A 14,759-nucleotide genomic window follows, 5' to 3' on the forward strand; every position below is an offset into this window, starting at 1 on the left:
CTCTTTTCTGTTCATTGAAAGTTTTCTGGAAACAACCTGTCATTTTGGATATTTTCTCTGTGACAGCTCAATGATGCTGTCCTTGAAGGTATCACCATTTGTAAACGCTATTTCTGATGCTTTTCATTTAGAGTGGGAAGGGGTAAGGGGAGTTGTGTGTTAAAATATGCAATTTTATTAAGCCCTGGGTCAACTAAATTAGGGTTTATAAAATGCCTCGTTTTAGACTTTATTTCACATTCCAACTTTTCATTCCCTCAGCCTCCCTTTCACTATGATTTTTTATGAAAAGAGCATTATCTGACTTGTCTTGGATGAGAATAGGAGCGATTCATAAGTGCCCCTCTGTCTTCGGTTTTACGCCTAAGAGAGAGACTGATGGTAGAGTTTGTGTCACAATCGGCATACTTCTCCGTAAGGCACGAAATAATTCACCACCTGACCAAATAAAACGTGGTCCAAACATCGAGTAGACTCCACTGCACCTCGGTGAGACGGAGTGGGTAGCAGGCGGCTGAGAGAAGCATTGGCTGAAGACCCAATAACTATGAAAATAACAAGTTAACAATACCTTCATCTCCACTGCACACTACTGTATACTGTACATAATATTCATAGTCTTTCCTCTGCAGCTTATGGGAAAAGATTACAGTTACCTAAGTAGAAGAAAAATCTAAATTTTAACCTATGGCACCAGAAAGTTTGTCGGTTTTCTTTTCAAAGTGCCAGCAGGGGGTGATCAACACTGCTGCTTTGGGAAATAGTCTCACTTAAGCATTTCTCGCATCCAAGCCGCTCCTGTCCACCAGCAACAGTTCCCAGCAATGAAGACTGGGAAGAAGCCACTATTACTGTCCTCACACGTCTACAAAGGAGCTTGTCCACGCTGGGCACAGTGTCAAGTTCTAGTCCGGGCGCGGCCCCCTTATTGACAAGCGACAGTGAATCGGTTTATACAAACATACACGACCCACGACAGGTAGGAAAGGACCGGGAAGCGGCCAACACTAACGTGGGTGCCTGGGAACACACAACAAAAGCAGCTACGAGCCGCCAATGAACAGCCGCACCTAGTGCAGCAGAACGTCAGGCGCGACGCCATTCTCTGCCCACAACCCCGCCCGGAGGCCTCCGCGCGCAGGCGCGCTGCGGGAGAGAAACGACGAGGTCGGCAGGGGATGAAAGAAAAACCATCCTGGCACGGCTTCCGCATCCCTGCCCAGAGCGCCCTACCCCAATTCTGTCGCGTCCCCCCTCGGCGGACGCCAGTCCTGGGCTTTAGGAATTATCCAGGCCGAGTGTCAGGGATAAGACATCATCTCAGTCCCGACCATTGGTCACCAGGAAAAGTTTCCACCTCTGCAGAGCGTTGAGAAGAAGCTTTTCTCAAACAGCAGACCCACCTCTTTTGACTCTTGTCCGCCATGGTTTGGATCGGGTCTCCAATTGGAGCCGAGATCGATACTACCGCTTGGGCAAAGCGATGATCTCTACAAGCGATTGGAGAGCCTGGCAGGATTGGAAGAGGGCGGAGCCGGGGCGAGGGCGTGCCCGCGGGGGCGGGACCAGCTAGGACGCGCTGCGCCCCCTCTGGTAGGGTGAGCCGGTTTGTGCGAGGCGCGGGGAGGTGCGTAGCAGCACCTGATTGTAGCGCAGTCCAGGGAGCGATAGATTGGGATTTAAAACACCCGTTTAGTCTAATCCAACGCACGTCGTTATGACCTCATTATGTCGCACCGTTTATTTTCATTCTTCTTTCCGGTCTCTAGTCCTCAAGCTTCCTTGGGCTAGGCCTTGAGCCCATTTCCTGTTCAGTGAGCTCATCTCTTAGTTGATGGGCTCATCGTTCCCATAATTTACGTACCTTTACCTGCTGGCTTTCTCAGGTTAACATATCTAGTCCTGTCCGCTTTGCCGAGCTTCACATCTAATTATTCGACTGCTTACTGCCTCAAAATCTTACCACCTAAAACGTCCAGAATGGGGCTTTGATTTACTCTCTCACCCTCTCTCCAACCAAATGGCCCTTTGATCTCCATCTCAGTAAAGGAATCCACCTCCAGGACCTCGAGTCAGCCTACGCACTCCTCACCTCTCCATGTATCATTCACCAGGAAGTTCTGCTGGTCCTAGAGCTCATTCTTCCACTTCTCAGCCGCCATCTCAGCCCTATTGTCTGCTCCTTCCACCTTTGATTTCTAAAGTCACACCCCCATCCCTGCCCTCCACCCTCATCCAAAACTGTAGTTAAAATAATCCTTTAAAAAACAAATTTTTAAAAAATGCAGCAATAAAAAATAGTTTCTAATGATAAAAAATAAAATAAAAACCAAATCCAGTTTGGTTTTTACTATCTATTCCTTTTAAAATCCAAACTCCTTTCCATAACCTATCTCTGAGCTAGATTCAGCCCCTGCCTACTTCTCTCTTCTTTAATTTCATATTCCTCTTCCTCTTTCTCTAATCACACTTTCATTCTCTAAGAAGCCAAGCTGACTCCTCCCAAACAGCTTCCACCTGTCCCATGCCCACCTTCCTTTGATCCTTTCATTCTCACATGTCAAATCATATTCAGTGTGTCAATTTTTTCATTACAGTTGGTGTCAGTGAAGTGGGATTTGCTAGAACTGCACTGGCTCATGGAAATGTGGTGGGAAGAGAAAGGATAAAAGGGTGGGGGATGAGGAACCTTTGATCCCTGGATGGCTACCTAGTCACCCATGGTATGAAACTGAAACTGCAGCTACACTGTGATCAGTAACTAAAGGTAAAAGTTACCGATGGAACTTAGAGATGGGGGTAAACCCGACTCTTGAGGAGTTGGCTCATTGGAAATGTAAGTACATGCAAACAATAAGAAGCATGCTAATAACCAATCCTTTGGTTATTATTTGTAATAGCTAAAATAAAAGAAAGCTCTGGATCTGACCTTGATGTTAAACCAAGCCTAGGTTTAGATGGATCTGAGCATTGGCCACGAGCCTATGTGCCAGGACAACAGAAAGTACCTCTAAGGCCTCTGGTTACCAAGAAGATAGCCAATGAGAGGGGTAAGGCTGAAAGGTCCATGCTTCTAATCATGGCTTGGTCCTTCTGGTGACCAGCCCCCATCTGGGAACCCACCCAGAGTGGCCTCATTAAAACAAGATGTTCTTAGTGCCCTTATCATTTAGGAATTTACAAGAGTTTTAGGAACTCTGTGGCAGGAATTGGGGCCCGAGACCAATATATATATTTTCTGTTATCTCACAGGATGAATTTAGAACATTCTGTTTTCTCCAAGCATATAAACACCTATCGATTTTCAAGTGATAACTGTCTAAATTAATTTGAAAGACTTCTATGGCATGTGTATTAGGGTTCTCCAGAGAAGCAGAACCAATTCACTCAAACACACACACACACACACACACACACACACACACACACACACTGGGTGGCGCTGGCCAGTCTGAAATTTATAGTAGACCCTCAGGCTAGATATTCAGGGAAGAGTTGATGTTGCAGTCTCAAGTCCAAAATCTTCAGGCTAAAAACTCAGACAGGGTTTCTATGTTACAATCTTGAGGCAGAATTGCTTCTTCATTGGGAAACCTGTCTTTGCTCTTATGGCCTTCAAGTGATGGATGAGACCCACCCACATATTAGATGGTAATCCGTTTTACTCAAAGTCTTCTGATTTAAATGTTAATCATATATATATATATATATATATATATATATATATATATATATATATATGTATGTATGGATATATATATATATACATATATATATATATATATATATATATATATATATATATATATATATATATATATACCTTCATAGCTACATCTAGACTGGTGTTTGACCAAATAACTGAGCATCATAACCTAACTGAGTTGACACAAAAGCATGTTTATAAGAAGGACCATTTTATCAACATTAGGTACAGTGTCTAGAGCCTATAAGCTTTTCAGGAATCTACAAAATATTTGAGACCTGAAAATAAAATGTACTGATTCCAAAAATTTTTTTAAAAAGTACATGTAGAAATAAAAAATATTTAATGCAAAGACAAAAAACTTTTTTTCCTAACAAATTAACTGCAACTCAATTCTGTACCTAGCAATTATCTTCAATGGGGGATATGGTTGCATTTTAATGTGTTTACTATGATGTGCGTGATGTAGGAGATTTTCCTGTGAGTCCCCAAATGATGTGGGGAATTTCTGTGAGTGCTGGGATCCTGTCTCGTAAAACGGAAGAATGGAAGCACGGACCAAGGAGAGGCAAAGAGTTGTAAAAGCAAAGAAATACCGCTCCCGAGCGGGAGGGGGTTCCCGAATGGGGGGTGTCCTGTGACTGAGGCAAAAGTTCTTATTTTTATACCTTCCCTTGCCTGCTTGGGGATGGGGGCTGGTGCCTACTAATGGAATTCATCTATCAGGTTTGTCCTGTTGCCCATCCCGAAGGGATTAATGAAATAACCCATTCCTATCTATCAGATCTGCTCCGTTTGTCCAGCCAAAAGGAATTTATGGGGTAACTTATTAACCTCAGGCCTACTTCAGAACCTGGAATTTCAGGATGTGGCTGCTTTTTTGTTTATTCCACCAGGGACCTCCCTGTCTACCTAACAACATGCTAACTAACCTGTCTCATGAGCTTAGTCACTTTTAGGGAGCCCTCTCCTCCCCATTAATTGTTTTACTGTTTGTCTAGATCTTTGTGCCATCTATGGCCTGGAAAAAGCAATCCATCTGTTTGGAAACAGCCAATTTTAGCATTTTCACTTCTGTATTTCTCTTGCTTTTTAAAAATCCCCTATCTCTGCCAATGATTGCTTATTTATTTTTCACTACAGCATACTTGTGCTGTACTGCACCAATAGTTCTTTAAGGAAATTATTTGTTGCCATTTCTGTCTCCCTAGTATATTGAGAGCTACTTGAGGACATGGGCCATGTCTTACTCATTTTTATGTTCCTGCTGTTTAGCACAGGTCTCTCACTAAGAGGTGGTCCTCGTCCTTAAAATGCTCTTAAAATACTTTTGCATCAGGCTATATTCTCCCCTCCTTTATTTAAGGCTGCATGCTCTTGCATGATGAAAGATGGCTAGTCAGGGACAGTACTTAGTGCGTTGAGTTTAGTAGAGGGACTCTGCTAGCTAAGAGATGGCCCATTGTTCTCTAGGCATGTCTCCTGTATTTCTGCCCTCACTGCAGACAAGCTTCTCTTTAAGTGTTTCCTCTGCTTCCTTAAAACCTTTTTAACTTTAACAAGTATTTACTGAGTACATAGTATGTGCCCAACACTGTTCTATGTGCTGGGGATACAGCAATAAATAAAGTCCCTCCCTTGTAGAGCTGACATAATAGCGTAATCGATTTATGAGGGTACTATTAAAGAAAGAAGAAGAAATAGCATAAGGAGAACAGTGGAAGTTGGGGGGAGGGTATCTTCTTACTCTTTGAGAATCTGCCTCCCTTCCTCATGCTCATGTGCTTGTTTCCCCTCCCCAGGCCGGGGAATTGTCTGTCCACAACTGGAAAATGAGATTTTTCATTAACTTAGTGAAGAAAATATGACAGTTAGATGGCTGGAAAGGCAAATATTGGGGTATATAAACTAAACAAAACCAGACCTTTTGAAAGCAGTGTTTTTAGTACATATCATTATTAAGTAATATAACCCCAAATGCGTTTTGGTTTCTATAGTGCAGTTCTCTTGATCAGAATGCCAACTTTTCTGCTTTTATCGCCAGTTGTTTTGTTTGCTTTTGCTCACCCGGGCCTTCCTGAACCATATAAAGCGATCAAAGAGAGCCTGGCTGAGGTTTCTGTTGTAGGAAGGCACGAGTTAAGGACTCTGGAAAGGACAGTATCTTTTGTTCCAGTTCATCATGGGTTGGCTTCAGCTCTTTTTCCTCCATCCTGTCTCATTTTATCAAGGAGCTGCGTTTCCTTTTGCACTTCTGTTTAATTACCTCTGCAATATGGATTCATTTCCCACTCATGCCAGGTAGGTTTGATGGCTAATTTTGCTCTTACATCTATGAATACTATGGTAGGTCAAAAAGCACAGATTGGAGTGCAGATGTGAAGATTAAATATTAATTACACTGCTTGTTTTTTAAGTTATCACTGCCACCGATTATTGATTGCTTGATCATGAAGGTGTCCAATAGAGTAAAAGTGAAATGGAAATTGACATCATGTCTGCCTGGCCTCAGCTAAAGTTTAATAGCTTCACATGAAATGGGAAAAAGATGAAAATAAACTGCAGAGATGGATGTTGAGCTTGTACAGGAATGCGCCAAACAGATGCATCTATACAACTGTATGCCCCAGGTGTTCTTGCACACTCTTAATTTCAAGGAATTCTATAATTTTCAAAAAAATTAAATTTTATTAAATATGTAACTAAATGTGATTTTTAAAATAGTTTTGTATGATTTTTTGAGAGAAATGAAGTAAGTCAAAACAAATTTTGTTAGATTAGCTATACCTCAATCTGGGGTTCAAAAATTGTCACTAGATACTTGATAACTTGATTGAAATGATTTTTTTTATAGCTAATAATCTCAGTACATTAGAGACAGTTCCTATTTTTTAAAAAGTTTTGTGGAATATCCTTTTGTAAAGTGAAAATCCATTGCCAAAGGGCTGCCTCCTAATAATTCACTTATTTTGTAAATTAGGATATTTATATATGGGAGATTGTTAAGTAAAATTTAACTGTTTCTAGCAATTAGTTAGCATGGCCGAATTTGATTAAACTATGTAGTGTTACTACATGTTCACAACTGGTTGCCAGCCCCTACCTTCATTTAGGAGATGGGGGAGGCGGTTATAAAAACATTTTCTATTGAGAATCACAAACAAGAAAGCAAAACATTTACAAAATGAGAGTTAATTTCCATAGGATTAAGATTGCTGGCTTTGGAGTCAGCCTGGTGAATCCTGGCCCCCTCACTTCCTGAGTGTCCTTTGTGAATAAACTCTCTTAGGTTTATATGTAAAATGGAAATAATAACACTTAAAGATATTTCTTATAAAGGGATTATTAGCACAATGCCTAGAATAAAATAAGTGCTCAAAAAATCATTCATTCTACGTTGTACATGTACAGACATTTTAATGTTTGCAAATGCCCAGGGCAGTTGCCTCTGGGTAAAGTGTTGTTTCAGGCTGCTACTTCTGCTGTGTAAGGAATAAGAGTTCCCCTTACTTTCCCACAGCTGGGAAATGAAAGGTTTGGATCACAGTGTTAATTGGGGTGGTTTGGGGAGGCGTCACCCCAAGCATAGGCTCAAAGAGAAGCACAGGAATGGCTCACGGCCTGTGTAATAGAGCTTCTCACACTGAGGCAACTACCAATCTCCCTCAGGAAAGAATTTTCACCATGGTGTGCAACGTCAGTGTGTCACGGTGTCATGACATATGCCTTGTGACGTACAGAAAACATAGTCCTCTTTGACTCAGTTTCCCTGTCCCTGACTAGTCAGTCCCTGTTTTGCACATTTTCTGACCTCTTCATTTAGAGTTATTAATTTGGTACCAATGAAAAACAAACAAAAAGACAGAAAACCTCCCTATACTGTGGAAAGAAGAACCAAGTGTACAGAATGTGAAATCTCCCAGGGCATCTACTGGCTTCCAAGGGAGTCGTGTCCACAAACCACTTCACTGATATGGGTATTTCCATCACAAAAAACACTAACTCATGATATCGTAAAGTTACAGTAGAGAGGATTAAGGGCAGTTATAAAGATTTTCTCATTGAGTTTTCAAACACTTACCAAAGGGAGGCATTGAGTTGTTTTTTTTGTTTTGTTTCTCTCTCACACACTCTCACACACACCCTGTGAAAAGGAAAGAGATTCATCTCGATGAGACGATGTCTAGAGAGCTTTCCTAGGTTCTCAACACTAGATGGACATCATTTTTATACCACTAGATTTTGAAGATGTCCCTACTAGGAAACCTTCTGGATCTGCTACGAACAGGATGGTTAGGGACAGGTGTTGTTCCTACTTGAAAGGTGAATGTCAAAGAGAGGCTCCCAGGCTCACTGAGTCAGGAATCAAGGTTTGTCTCTTGAGGTAATCGTTCACAAATTGACTCTGGATCTTTCTCCCATGGTTTTTTCCTTCAGAAAAACAAATGGAAGATTTTGGAGTGATAACGGTTTGACTTCTTTAGGTGTTATGGGAGGCCTGACTCAATTGGGTTACCCAGAATGACCTCTGAAGTGACTCATCTGTTGCACTGTTCTAAGTCGATCTCACAGGTTGTCCTTTTTTCTTTCAGGTACCTCTTCCTCCTGGCTGGAGGAGGCGCCCTGGCCTGGGCTGCTATGGGTTCCTTCGCTCTGCTTGTCTTCATCCCTGCTCTGTGCTCTGTGGTTCTGATCTACTCACTGGGCCCACAGGAAGTGCACAGGTGGACTTTCTTCTTTCAGATGAGCTGGCAGACGCTGTGTCACCTGGGTCTGCACTACACGGAGTATTATCTGCAAGAACCTCCTTCCATGAGGTAAGGCAGTTTGTTTATTTGGTTGTACTGAACTGACCGAGGGTTTGCTTGTACTGTGGTGGTAGTGGAGAGAACTGGGTGTTTTTGCATTTGAGCAAGTCATTTAACCTCTCTTGGCCTCAAATTCTTTTTCTGAAAAAAAGTGTGCGGTGGGGGGATAACAATACCTATCTTGCAAGATTCTTATGTTAGAGGTAATGAATTAAATGTAATTATATGACGACTAATAACAACCATGTGTTACCTATGAAGCCCAGTGTCTGACACTTAGCTGTAAGTATCACTGTGCCTGCAAAGGGGGTTGATCCAGGAGTCCCAGGGCCCACAGATGAGGCCTGCCTGAAAGTGACTAAACACAGTTTGCTTACCTCACGTGGTTTAGACACACAGCCAGCAGTCTGCCCTCCCCTTTAGCAGGACAGGAGAGGTATAAATCCACTGTAAACCTTTGTTGCCCTTCCTTGGCACCTGCTATGTTAGAGTTGTACCTTCATTGAGACTCAGGTGTTCCATTCTCCCAGAAGGGAAGTCACCCAATATCTAGGAAATAAAAAATCAGGCACTAATTACAGCATAGAGAAGTGTTTTCATGAATCAATGAGATCACCAAGATTAGGGGGAAACATATCTCTGTGATCTTGAGGCCTATTGTCCTGGCTCCCCCTGTTATCACAATTGGCACGGATCCATGGTCACTCAGAGAACTGGGGCTTTAACCTGTCGAGGTGGGCTACCTCTTTGACTTTAGCCAGCCATTGATTCACTCACTTTGCTGTCCCTACTAAATCCAGAGTCCTTTTCTTTCTTGTGACTATTTCACTAAAGCTTCAGGGTTTGCTTCTTTGAAGAAAAGGCAAGATGGCAGGTGGGCAGGGCGTGGAGGGTACTGATTAGGATGTGGTGACTTAGGGTTTCAGTAGGAAGCCACGACCTGATGGGGCTGGAGGAAGGTTAGGCAGGATCTAGCTGGACAGGAGGAAGGCTGAACCCGAGCTGAGATTGAAGATGTATTAGTTTGCTTGGGCTGTCATAACAAAGTCCCACAGACCAAGTGGCTTAAAGGACAGAAATTTATTTCCTCTGGAGGCTGGAAGTCCAAGATCAAGGTGTTGGTAGGTTCAGCTTCTGCTGAGGCCTCTCTCCTTGGCTTGTCGATGGCCATCTTCTCTCTGTGTCTTCACATTGTCTTTCCTCTGTGTGTGTCTGTGTCCTAATCTCTCCTCCTTATAAGGACACCAGTCATATTGGATTAGGGCCCACCCTAATGACTCCTTTTTAATATAATCACCTCTTTAAAGACCCTACTCCAAATACAGTCACATTCTGAGGTACTGAAGGTTAGGACTTCAGCATATGATTTTGTGAGGGACACATTCAGCCCTTAACAGAAGGTGAGAGAACAGGGGTTGGTGGCATCTGGAGGCTACTTTGCTTACTGTCAGGGTAAGTCAAATGGGGAGGTCAGTTGTCGTTATATCCCCAGACACACAGATAGAAACAGCAGTGACTGGGAAACTGTGCTGTTTTCTCTCCACAGGAGAACATTCCTGATTGTAGAATACGTCGCTGTAATTTTCATTAATTTTCTCCCCAGTAATCTTGTCAGCAGGATCTTCTCTGTGATGGTGCAGCGGGAACAGTTCAGGCAATTGGTTGAGAACACACCTCGAATGCTAAGGACTCAGGGCACAGCCTCACCTCTAGCCTCACTCACTGTTTCTCAGCACAAATCCTGAAGCCCTCAGAATCTTAGTCAGGAACGTTCCTGTTTAAAATCTTCAACTTCCTATCATCTCTTTGCTACTAAGTGTTTGTTTTTTCTATGGCAATTTTTTTCCCAGGTCCCTGATCCTAATCTTTATAAACCACTCATAGAAATATTATAATCAATGTTTCCCCACAATATTTCTTGTGATTCTTTTATTTGCTTCTCTAATGATTAATTTCCCCATTTACCTTTTGATCCTGCCCAGAGTAGCCTGTGGTTCTGAATTAATCCAAGAGTCTTTTTTTATTTTTCAAATTTTTATTGGGAATATTGGGGAACAGTGTGTTTTTCCAGGACCCATCAGCTCCAAGTCAAGTCGTTTTCAATCTACTTGTGGGGGGCGCAGCTCAGCTCCAAGTCAAGTCATTGTTTTTTTCAATCTGTTTGTGGAGGGCACAGCTCACTGGCCCACGTGGGAATCAAACTGGCGACCTTGGTGTTATGAGGGTTGCGCTCTAACCAAGTCAACTGGCGCCCATTCCAAGAGTCACTGCAGGGGGACACTGCAGGTTGTGAGATTGATCTTAATTGTTCAGAGGCCCCCATTTTCTGTGGCATTGTGTGGAGGGACTGGAATGGGGTGAAATAAATACGGAGTGTTTTTACATTTTAAAAAACATCTCTTTCAGGTTGTGCATCACTCTTTCTTCCCTCATGCTCTTGACCCAGAGGGTCACATCCCTCTCACTGGATATTTGTGAGGGAAAAGTGGAGGCAGCATCAGGAGGCATCAGGAACAGGAGCTCTTTGTTTGAGCATCTGTGTAAGGCACTGCCCTACTTCAGCTACTTGCTCTTTTTCCCTGCTCTCCTAGGAGGCCCTCTGTGTTCTTTCCAGAGATTTCAGGCTCGTGTTCAAGGGTCCAGCTCTTTGTGTCCCAGACACTCTTTCTGGGCTCTGACCTGGAGGGGTCTGCAGATTCTGGGACTAGAGTGCCTAAAGGTGGTTATGAGGGGCGTGGTGAGTACAGGCGCGGGACTGGCTGACTGCCAGCGACTCCAGTGCATCTGTGTCATGTGGTCCACAGCTGGGCTCTTCAAACTCACCTACTACTCCCACTGGCTCCTGGATGACTCCCTCCTCTGTGCAGCGGGCTTTGGATCTGAGTTTGGTCAGAGCCCTGGGGAGGAGGGATACATCCCTGATGCGGACATTTGGACACTGGAAACAACCCACAGAATATCCCTGTTCACGAGAAAGTGGAACCAAAGCACAGCTCGGTGGCTCAGACGCCTCATTTTCCAGCATGGCAGGGCCTGGCCGTTGTTGCAGACCTTTGCCTTCTCTGCCTGGTGGCATGGACTCCATCCGGGACAGGTGTTTGGTTTCCTTTGCTGGGCTGTGATGGTGGAAGCTGACTACCTGATTCACACCTTTGCCAATTTGTTTATCAGATCCTGGCCGATGCAGCTGGTCTATAGAACTGTCACTTGGGCCCACACCCAACTCATCATTGCCTACGTAATGCTGGCTGTGGAGGTCAGGAGCCTCTCCTCTCTCTGGCTGCTGTGTAATTCTTACAACAGTGTCTTTCCTATGGTGTACTGTATTTTGCTTTTTCTGTTAGCAAAGAGAAAGTATAAATTTAACTGACATCTTTCCCCAGCCTTCATCTTATACATCCATGACACAGAATTTAGAAAGTGGCAGATGGTGCGTTGTTGATGCATATGTTTGAACTTTTCCATAATAAAAGTCTTTTTTTTAAGTATTGCATGAATATACCTGATATCTTGCCATAATAATTTGTGTGTCTATTTTAGCAAGCTATTATACTGGTACAGAGGATCCCCGAAATAAAAAAGACGTTGTTTCTTCCCTTGTAGTTTGCAGTTTTGGTGTAGGAGCAGTTTAAGAAAAGCGATACATAAAAACATAAAGTACTATGAACCAAATGGCACATGGTATATACACGGACTTCTAAAAATTGAGTGTCCGATTGGTCCACTTGATCCTGGCATGTGAGTTTAGCAAGACAAAAACACCAACGAAACAACACTTAAATCCCATTATATTGGCTTGTTACATGAACTAGAGACTCATCCTTATTAATCTGAAAAACTTGGTCTAAAAATGAAAAGGCTGATATTATCTCAGAGATATGTTAATAAACTGAAAATGTAGCTAAGACTTGATAACCACTTATATAATTATTAAATACAAAACTGATTCATGAAATATGTCACATGAAGAGACCTGTAACAAGAAGTAAGCACTGTTGTAGCACAACTTTGAGGGTCTGGTTCCTTTTTCTCAACATATCCTAAATAATTCCCTCTGTTCTTTCCTCTCTGAGGATTTAAAATACACTGAAAGACGTCGCACCTCCAAGTTACAGTGAAGCAATGCCATTTAACTAGCACTTTCACCATCTACCCATCTGCAGGCCTCCTGGACTAGTATATAATTACTAGTTTTCTTTAAATCAACTTTAACTCCACTTACTTTTAAAAGCCTTCCCTCTTTTTAAGAACTGGCATTGGTGAAAACTGGGTTTAGTGTCCTAATTATATTTTATTCTAGTACTCACTAAAAGAAACACATACTTGTTTAAATGAAAGAGGTGTATTTGTGTACTGCTTAAAATCACCTGCTTACCCAGGATTACATCTCCTCTGCCATAGGAAGCATTGTACAGTTATCTAAACTTCCCAAACCAATCATTTTCATCCTTCTCAAAATACAAAATTGCAAGCTTTTACTATTTAAAGCCTGACAAAAAGACTACTAAGTTAGAAGTCTGCCTAATACTACTAAGTTAGGTCACTTAGCAAGTTCTCAGTCAATATCACTCACTAACAGGAAGGGAGCAAACATCCTAGTCTTAGCACGCAGACTATAACACAACAAGCAGCGAGGACTTGGATGAACAGATGGCATGGATGTGGGCTGGCCTGAATCATCACAATTCTATACTCCTCACACCACAGTCAGTAGCTTAAAGGAGACAACACAGACCAGTTGGGTTTCCCAGGGTTGGGGACAGTCAAGGGGGAAACAGTAGATATAGCCAAGGGCGTTTTGAATGACTCTAAGAGCATTCCGAACATGTTACTAAACTAATGATCCTCACTGAGATTCCAAACCGGAAAGGCAAGTGGGGTGGTGGTAGTAGTGTAGTAAGTTGGGAGAAATTTTAAATAATCATTGCAGCACTATTTATTATAGAAAAAGAAAATAGTCAACATTAGCAGAACAGTTAAGCAAATTATGATAGACTACAGAGCTATTTACAATGGGTGCTTTTCAGAGAGGCACTTCTGGGGAGCTGACTCCATGTATGTATGTGTCAGTTTGTGAAAATCCTTGGAACTCCACACTTAAGATATACGTAAGTTTCTGTAGTATGTTACACTTCAATCATTTTTTTAAGTGAGTGGTTTTAATGTTTAGGGAAATGCTTATGAGAAAATGTTCAATTTTTAAAATTAGTTGCTTAGTAAAGTCTTTTGAAATGCAATTCAGTCTCCAAATTTATGGCCCTTGGTCTCTGTTCATGGCCAAGGATAATTTCTGCTCCTCTGATTGGTTAAAACCAGAACATCTATTTCCATCCCTTCTATTTGCAACCTAGAAGAAGGGTTTCATGAAGCTGGACAGGATAAAGAACAGTGCGATTTGAGAGACTTCAATCTCAGGGGAAAGTCAAAGCCAGCAGGAACCATCTGTCTGCAGAAATGTGATCCTGGGATCCAAGAAGGGTAGAGAATAGGGAGAATGGATCTTCCTCCAGTCTTCATTTCCTTTGTTAAGACTTAACTCCTGTTCCAGACTCCTGCCCCAGATGCTCCCTCAGTAATTGGCAACTTAGTTTTCCTTTCCTTCAGTTACTGATTCTGTCACTCCCAAGACTCTACCGGTCGCCTCTATTTCCCTTGGATACGTGCCTGGTAGCACCTGCTTATTCACCTCTTATTAACCTCATGGCTCTGACCTGCTTCCAGAACTGGATTTGATGTTTTTCTTCTCGTTTCATCTAGAAGTCGCCCCCAGGCCTCCCCGGCTTTATGTCTTGTTCTGGCCCATTTGTTGGCCCAAACAGAATAGTATTTTGACAAATCATGCTTATCTTCTACAAATGCAAGGAAGGGGCCAACAGCCTGTAGACTGGAGCCCTGGACAAGTGAATTAGGTTCTGTGGGCCAAGTATTAGAGCTGAGCGACTCATTGAAACAGCCCCCAGTGGGCATACACATCCTGACCCCTGGCCTCCCACCTTTCATCAGAGAAATCACTCTGAAGGGCTTGGTAGGAGCCATTACTGTAACATTTTTGGGGGGGTTGATAGAAGGGGACCCTATCCAGTTGTTTGAAAATATCACTGTGTGCAATTCTGGTGATTAAGAAATCCCTGAAAAGGGGATAAACCATGATAACTGCAAAGCTCAGAATCCTGGCAAAGCTTAATTAGAAAATTATTTAACAGAAAGCCACAAAATGTGTCTTCCTAAGAGCACCAAGGAACTAC

General features: G+C 42.6%; 2 protein-coding genes across 3 annotated transcripts in view; one reads left to right on the top strand and one right to left on the bottom strand.

The window, feature by feature from the left end:
* DCTN6 (dynactin subunit 6) overlaps positions 1–1,545 on the bottom strand; it is a 19,165-nt gene extending 17,620 nt beyond the window's left edge. Inside the window, exon 1 of the mRNA XM_019750524.2 lies at positions 1,404–1,545. Within this exon, the coding sequence (XP_019606083.1) occupies positions 1,404–1,426 (23 nt within the window). The 5' untranslated portion in view covers positions 1,427–1,545. The remainder of the gene's footprint in view (positions 1–1,403) is intronic.
* On the top strand, positions 1,487–12,198 carry MBOAT4 (membrane bound ghrelin O-acyltransferase MBOAT4). Of its 2 annotated transcripts, none has more exons than XM_074329697.1 (3): positions 1,487–1,593; positions 8,299–8,523; positions 10,921–12,198. In XM_074329697.1, exons 2-3 carry the CDS (start codon positions 8,345–8,347, stop codon positions 11,882–11,884), a joined length of 1,143 nt encoding a protein of 380 aa, XP_074185798.1. In that variant the 5' UTR covers positions 1,487–1,593; positions 8,299–8,344; the 3' UTR covers positions 11,885–12,198. The 2 variants fall into 2 exon arrangements, with proteins under 2 accessions (XP_074185798.1, XP_019606079.2); XM_019750520.2 differs by lacking the exon at positions 1,487–1,593 and adding an exon at positions 5,261–6,007.
* Positions 12,199–14,759: the final 2,561 nt, after the last annotated feature.

This window comes from Rhinolophus sinicus, linkage group LG04, assembly GCF_036562045.2.
Source record: "Rhinolophus sinicus isolate RSC01 linkage group LG04, ASM3656204v1, whole genome shotgun sequence".
Taxonomy (NCBI): domain Eukaryota; kingdom Metazoa; phylum Chordata; class Mammalia; order Chiroptera; family Rhinolophidae; genus Rhinolophus; species Rhinolophus sinicus.